The sequence below is a fragment of the Aedes albopictus genome, unplaced genomic scaffold (genome assembly GCF_035046485.1).
Source record: "Aedes albopictus strain Foshan unplaced genomic scaffold, AalbF5 HiC_scaffold_785, whole genome shotgun sequence".
Lineage (NCBI taxonomy): Eukaryota > Metazoa > Arthropoda > Insecta > Diptera > Culicidae > Aedes > Aedes albopictus.
This window is the reverse complement of record NW_026917626.1, coordinates 10,607-19,000: the sequence shown is the minus strand read 5'-3', so window position 1 is coordinate 19,000 and position 8,394 is coordinate 10,607. Positions and strand designations below refer to the sequence as shown.

The window sequence follows — 8,394 nt, the reverse complement described above, 5'->3', positions numbered from 1 at the left end:
AAGAACTCGACATATCCACCATGTTGTGAGGGAATGCCCCGAATACGGTATTACCAGATCCGGTTTGTGTGCATCCCTCAGGGCCCGAGGGAAACAAGAAAAGGAAAACATTAGAGAAGCGTGAGGTAAACTTGATCTTGAGTACATGAAGCTTGTGTACGATTTCTTGAAACAAGCTGAAGTCTTCGTTTGATATCCCCAGCCTTGTTGTTCGACTTGTCCACCTGCCCAAGCAACACGACTTGTTTCAAAGCCACTATCAGCAACATCAGTGCAATTTAGGCGTCGTCCACAAATTACGTAACGCTCTAGGGGGAGGGGGGGGGGGGGTACAGCCGAGCGTTACGGCCCATACAAAAATCTTGGGATTTTCATACAAAAAGGCGTTACGGAGGGGGGAGGGGGGGTCGAAAAATGCCGATTTTAGCGTTACGTAATAAATGGATGCTGCCTTATTCACTGTTCTAATTAAGGACAACACAATAAATACAATTGCTTCTTCTTTGGAATGCAAAAAGCGCAAATTTCAAATCGTTATGCAACATGAGCCAGGGGGAATGTTAAAAAAAATGAAAAAAATATATTCAGACTCGAACCATGGACACCAGGAGTATTAACCACTCACCTTACATACTACACCAGAAGCTCTGTGAAAGATTTGCTGCTCAATGCACCATAAAAGCTACTGAAGTTACGCGTTACTTCATAGTACCGTCTTTGCCACAAGTTAGAAAGCTGTCAAAATGAAAAGACGCGCAAGTTTTCCGGAAAACATTTGGAACCTAATCTGAACAAACAAACCAGAGTAAGATGTTTCATGTGTGTTACATAACACATTTAATGCAAGCTGACTGTGTTGCCACTTGTGAGGAATATGTAAGCTCCGCCTCCATAAATCGATGTTAAATACGATGTTATTTGTAATTCCTATGAAACAAAGCTGCAACTTAACGATATTCGGAGTTTAAATGCAACTCAACTGACAAGATGAAAGTTGCGTGCGCTTTTATTGCAACTCTTTTAGACCAAAGCATAGAAAACCACATTTTGGATGATGTTGCAGGTGCTGCTTGGGTGGTGTCCCTCCGAAAATCGTCTGTTTGTATCGTTGCAGGTTGTTTGTCCACTCTACGTTGGACCAGCAGCAATACGCCACACCATGCTGCCACGTGTCAAAAGCCCCCATCACCCTCTCCTTTCCTAAAAAAAATATTTTTGTTCCTCCACCAAACCACGAATTGTACGGTTCCCCAAAACTAACATAGGGTCTTGTACCATTTGGGCAGGTGTACCTATTTTGGGCACTTTCCACTATAACTAAGTCAATTTCAAACCGATTGATTTGATTTTTTTGTACAGAGTTAGATAATGTACGTGCCTCTCTATACAAAATTTCAAATCAATCGGTTTGAAATTGACTTAGTTATAGCGGCAAGTGCCCAAAATAGGTACACCTGCCCAAATGGTACAAGACCCAAGTTAGTCAAAAACATGAAATTGTAAAAAGTTTTTACTGAATTCGGCTCAGTTATGCCTGCTGGCGCATGAGCCTAGAATAAATGATTTAGTAAAAAAAACTCGACGGGATATAAGCTTTCTTTATATCTACAAGCGTAATCGGTGGTTTTACAGATCCATTAATGCCCGTCAAGAGATTGTGAAGGTCCGCAAAGATATATACTACTTAGTAGAGTAAACATAGATCCGCGGACACCGCTGACTAAAATGTTTCAAGCGTGTAAGTAGTAATTTTCAAGAGTTCGACGGTTGAATATGACGTCATGCGCTCCATTGATGTTGTCCAAATCGTGACGTCATGCTCGTTTGGATACAGATTTTGACAGTTCGTTTGGATACAACGGATTCATCTTAGCTGATCTATGTTTACTCTACTATCTATACTACTTAGGTAGTCGTTTTTGCTCCACACCGCTTATTCGATTCTTAACCAGATTCTGAGCCTTCTCCCAAAAATTGAGCTGATTTGGTTGAAAATTGAGAGTGCACAAGCCCTTCAAAGTTTGTATGGGAATTACATACTATGGAGAAAGGACGTTTACATTCAATTGACCGTAACATTTCCCTAAGTGCCCTAGAGTGTTAGTTAAACCTTGGTACTCCTAGGCTACTCTATCAGCTACAACTTTGCTGAGGACTACATTCAAGTCGGACGCCTCATTAATTAGTTATGTTACATACGGTGTTTGGTAAAGTTAGGCTTGAAATGTTATCGGATTCCGCTGAAAGTTTTACCAATGATTCTGAGTTTCATATGAAATTAAATAAAAAGTGAGTTCATCAAACCTTTGACACATGTTTTTTTCCAAACTAGCATGAGTCACTCTACTGAACCTCTTACAATTTAGGAAAATCATCAGAATTTCTCGTGACGTTACTATATTTCAAACTACTTGAATTATTAGGGATTCTTTCTCAATAAATTTTATTGAAAGCTAATGGCCGTTAACGTTATAGAGTGACATTTTGTATTATCGGCAAGGGTGGCCCACACTTATATGAAAAATAAAAATTTCGAAAAATACCAAGTCTTATCTCCTGAATCAGTTGTGTTGAACTCCCAGAAGCTACATTAAAAATTTCAGTAAAATCGGTCAAGCCTAAGTACTCAACAGGCTTGACGTTTGTATGGAAAAACAAGGCCAAATATATGCAGAATTCTTAAGTTCTCGATTTCTACCGCTAGGTGGCACTGCAAGCATAGATAAACTATAGATAAAACAACTTTGACGAAGACCACTAAGCAATCCGACGACTGTGAAAAAAGTTATACCCTAGTAGGCAAAGTAAGGCGGCGGAAGGACTGTATCGGAAATTAACTATAAACGTTCACAATTGCCTAAAAAATAATCGGTTCGAAATAAATATAATTTTATTTATGGCGATACTATAAAAATCTTTTAAATAAAGAATGGCAGTTCTGATTTTCAAAAAATCATCAATTAACTTGGACTTTTATCTCAAAGATTAAAATTTTGGACACCTCCTAAAAATTTAAAATTGCGAAAACTGTGGGAAAATATTCAATTTTTTTTCTCTTATTTTTGTGCAAATATATTCTTTTCCAGAATGCTCATGATATAGGAAAATTATTTTTATCAAGAAAAAATCCCTCTGCAGTTTAGGAAAGAAAAAAGACCATTTTTTGAGGAACTCTTTTTTTATGCGTTATCAAAGAACGATTACGCAACTAAAACATACATAAAATTGAAAAATTAGATTTTTTTTAAATTGGGTATGTACACTGCCGATCAAAAGTTTGGGGTCACCCCCTTCAAAAACATGTAATTTTTTTAGGCCCATATCTTCGCCAATTTGCGTCCGATTTCAAAACCCCAGGTCTCATTCAAAAGATAATAAGTCAAAGAAACTTTGAACATGATTTAAAAGAAACTTTTTCAAAAAAATGTATGTAAACTTAACCCAAAGTTGCCAAATTTTCTAAAAAATGAATATAAACTTACGGCAGTGTCGCTGGAAATTGGGTCGACCAAATTTTATGATGAGAGTGGTAATGTAACCCATTTTCTATTAGCTTTCAACTGTTTTTACAGAACTTAGCTAAACAATCTAGAAAAAAAAAGTTATTAAGTAAATTAATCCTTGATGTCATCGACCAAAAGTTTGGGGTCACCCCTCAAAATAATGTATTGGCCAAAAGTTTGGGGTTACTATCGTAAAACATGGAAAAGTGATTTGTTGATATCTTTATCATCTTTCATTCAATTTTAATTCTTCTTGGCTTATTTGAAACAAAATGAATGATACTTACTGCATAGACATTGAACCACACATATTTGTTGAAATTTACATACTTAAACTTAACGTAAAGTTGCCTCATTTTTTGAAGTGTGGTGAAATGTGTTAACTTCACATAACATTTTTATTTACAAAAATCGTTAAATACGTTTAGTTAAAGACATCAAACGTAAATTTAGTTAATTATCTTTGAAATGAGCAAAAAAGAATTAAAATTGAACTATAGATGACGAAGATATCACCAAATCACCTTTGCATGTTTTATGAAAGTGACCCCAAACTTTTGGTCGATGACATCAAGGATTAATTTACTTAATAACTTTTTTTTCTAGATTTTTCAGCTAAGTTCTGTAAAAAGCAGTTGAAAGCTAATAGAAAATGGGTCATATTACCGCTCTCATCTTAAAATTTGGTCAACCTAATTTCCAGCGACACTGCCATAAGTTTATATTCATTTTTTAGAAAATTTGGCAACTTTGGGTTAAGTATACATACATTTTTTTTTGAAAAAGTTTCTTTTGAGTCATGTTCAAAGTTTCTTTGACTTATTATCTTTTGAATGAAACCTGGGGTTTTGAAATCGGACGCAAATTGGCGAAAATATGGGCCTAAAAAATGACATGTTTTTGAGGGGGTGACCCCAAACTTTTGATCGGGAGTGTATTAAAATCTATTGAAGAGGTAGTATTACCAGAGAACGGAATTTTATAACCTCTGAAGATATTTAAAACAGAGCGTCAAAGCTCGACCAAAAAGTAGGTGTTTTTTGGGATAGATCATATGTTGGAGGTTTTTCTATCCGAAATAAGAACTTTAAAAGTCGGTATTGAGTGATATGTTATGTGTACATAACTGTTAGTAATAATCATTACTTTCCAGATTTTTCCCCGTACAAAATTTTTTCGCTGCAAATTATTGAAACGTTAAAAAAATAAAAAACAATGCAGTTTGTACAGATTGTTATTTTGTGTGGTAGTTTTGGATTACCCGACGTTTCGGCCGGCTTTATTTAGCCTTTATTAAGGGGAAAATAGAAACATTGCACATTTAGTATACTTTAACAGTAACTCCAATCTGGTAAATAAGAACAGAAGTGTTCCCAAAGTACCAAGTGTTGCGACTCGAACGGTCAAGCGTACCACCCACCCACTATCTCAACCGGGGTGCTGGTTGGTCCAATGCTACAAGTGCGGTGCTCAACCCTCATAAAAACGATAATCCTCCGTGTGATCAACACGATCTTCACAAGTTGATTCAGATCGAGCCTTGATAAAGATCCCAAACACAGGATCGAAACGTAGACAAAGATTTGAAATAATCAACGCTTTTTCTGTGGCTGAAAACCGAAAAAATACCAAGTTTAACATTAAACATCGATTACTTGTACCTACTCAGTCAACCTTTTTTTTGTCTTATGGTTTAATGCCAGGCAGAAAACAAGAAGCCCACACCCCCTATGACGACGGCATTAAACTATAAGACATAAAACGGTTGACAGAGCAGGTACAAGTAATCGATGTTTAATGTTAAAGTATACTAAATGTGAAATATTTTTCCCTTGATAACGGCCAAATAAAGCCGGCCGAAACGTCGGGTAGTCCAAAACTAGTCGTTTAGATTGACCCTAGACCGAGAAAGCCATCATTTGTATATTTGCATTTACAAGATATACAGTAAAAAAGGACAAAAATTTTAATAAGAGTTTCTAAATGATAATTTATAAACAAACCAGTACCTATTTTTCGTTTTCAAGGTATATTTTTAAAATGTTATAACACAAGTGATGTGAATAGGGTCGGGTTTACAAATGCGAAGGCTCCTTTTTCCTAAACGATGTTTTTGATAACATAGAATGGAGTAAAAATTGTGAAAATAGGTATATTCATCATTCATACGAACAAGTTTTGACCTCATTGTGGAAGAATGTTAACTCGCGACATTAGCATAGCAACATAAGAAAGAAGGGTACCCATTATAATTTATTCCCAACGAAAATCTAGAATTGAATGTGAAACCGATCGTAAACAAAATATTCGTAGTGAAAAAGTTTCTAACAAATGAGGGTGTAGAAACAAAGGGGTGTAAGTGACAACAACCTACTTTCGAGTAAAAGAGGTTTAAAGTTTTTCACCAATTTTTCACCCCATACAAAATGTATGGAGTTTGAAAATCGACCCAATTTTAAACGATTTATTGTAATTTTTCTAATCATCGTAAAATAATCTTAAAAAGCTTGGAATCTAAAGAACTTTGATATGCTCACAGCTCAAAATCGACAAAATGGTCACTTACACCCCTTTGATTTTGGGCCCCTCAAATACGATCATGACATTTAGTTGATTGGTTTTCATTGCAGAGTACCTAGAGATGCTTCATGAAGAATTTCTAGAAAAAAAAGGCAGCTTTGGAGAGATTGTAATAAACAATATTGACGAAGTTTAGTGGCAATCAATGATACATAGCTTCACTTCTGGAAAAAATGAAATTTCTTCATATAAATAACAAATTAATAGCTGATTTTTACATGTTCATAAACTTCTGAAAACTTCGTAATAAAAAATTAAATCCGCCTAAACATTAATTTGAAAAATTCCTAATATTGCTAAAGTTCTTCTATAACAATGCTTAAGCAATTATTGACTTCGAATTTAATAAGTCATACGTTTACTCAAAATCAGATCAAACCTCAGAACTTCAAAAAAATCTTATAAATTTCGCTGGAAAACCTTCTCATTTATCACCAAGTTCCATGCTTTAATGTTTTAATCTATTTTCAAGAATTCCTTATTTTTTTTCGAACAACAATACGAAGCAGGAACCATTGAACTCTTTATTCTACAGTACGTTGGATTTCATGACGAATTCATTTAAGAGTTCCTTCAGTGGTATTCTGACGAAGATTTGTCGCAGGTTTAACTGTAAAATGTGGCAGCGCTAATGCTATTATCGACAGATTTGATTTCTTCATCGTGGAGTGTTACCAAAAATCTGTTGAACTCAAAATTATCTGTATAACTTTCCCGAGACAACTTGGCTAACAAAATCCTTTATTACGAAGAGGACAAAAACAAAATCACCTTATATTTTTCAATTGTATAAATAAAACTGACAAAACTTGTGTTTCACATGTTAACTATAAGGTTTAACTTTCTAGAATATTGTTCTCAAAATGAAATGGTATAGGCATTTGTTAGTGTATCTATAATTTCTGAGACAGTCTGTATCAATGTCCAATGTCCGTCTTTGACCGTTTTAACTCTATCTGGTGTACCTCATAGAAAAGGTTGAACATCACTGGTCTAACAGAGGGCTGTTTAACTTACAGACATTTCCACACTTTTATGAATCCACTACGACTCAATCCTAACTGCCCATCAACCTAGTATGTAATATTAAAAATATTCACTTGAACCATACCTTATGATTATTCCTAACGCCCATCACGCAATGCACACACAACGCACATTCACTTACATGAGAACTATGACTACTGTCCGTCGATCCTTGCGACGACCTTGATCCACGTTTTGGTGTTTTCGCACTGGTTCCCTTCAGTCTGCCACCGCCGTTGCCGCCGCTGCCTGCGTTCTCAGTCGGTGACGTCCGTTCGTAGGTGTCCAAACTTTTGCTGCCGCTGTAGCCAAGCCTTCCCCCACTACTGGGCTGCTGTTGGCGCGGGCTCGAACGTCTACTTCTACCCACACCTCCACCGTTAGCAGCAACACTCTCGCCACCACCTCCGCCTCTGCCGACGGCCGCCGACGAACTGTACTCATCGAACCGTTGCTTCAAGTCGTCCATCTTCAACGCGCTCAGCTGGGCGATATGGTGCATGCTGTGGCGTCGTCGATCGTTCCTGCTGCGGTGATCGGGCACTGGATCGACTGGGTAGTGCGACGATGGGAACACAAACCCACCCCCATATCCGGCGCCTCCCCGTGGAAATACTGTTGGCTGATGCTGGTGCTTCTCCTGGTACGGATACAGATCGTACTCGTTGTGATGCATAAAGCTACGGTTGGCATAGGCGGCCCGCTCCAACATCTTGTGGCGGCGGTTCCGGTGGTCCGCTGCTTTGGTGGCACTGGTGCTGATGAATTTCTTATTGCTAGCAGCGTAGGGGTACGGTTGATAGTGCTGCAGCTGCTGCTGGGTGGCACTGTCGAAGTAGTTGTACGCCGGGATGTGCTGGAGGCTGGAGTTTGGAGAACTGGATCGGCTACTACTGCCACCGCTACCGGCGAGGAAGTCTAGCGTTCTGCGCGAGGGCGTCTCCCATTCGTCGGCCATCTGCGGAATTGGGGAGAGAAAGAAAGAAGGCTGTTAGTTTGAAACCTCACAGACAACTACAACTTCTTTGATGAGTTTGAGTCAAAAAATTATATCACAAAGAAATCGAGAATGATTTTTTAGGTTGATACTAATTTGATTAATTTCCCTTCATCGATTCTTTTGTTCCCTAAACTAGATCAAACCATCTAAATAATTGTTCTTTTTTGTTCCTGGAGCAGAAGAAGCCATCCCCTATGTATCTCAACAACAAAAAAAATGTAAGGAATACTACATAAGGGTTTTTTTAAAGCGGGGGTTGCGTACCGCGTAAAAATCTAAGTTCAA

At 37.5% G+C, this 8,394-nt stretch overlaps 1 protein-coding gene across 1 annotated transcript; it reads right to left on the bottom strand.

The window, feature by feature from the left end:
* Positions 1-1,383: 1,383 nt before the first annotated feature.
* Positions 1,384-8,104, bottom strand: LOC134284780 (uncharacterized). The gene has a single exon (XM_062844046.1). It carries the CDS (start codon positions 8,065-8,067, stop codon positions 7,180-7,182), a length of 888 nt encoding a protein of 295 aa, XP_062700030.1. The 5' UTR covers positions 8,068-8,104; the 3' UTR covers positions 1,384-7,179.
* Positions 8,105-8,394: the final 290 nt, after the last annotated feature.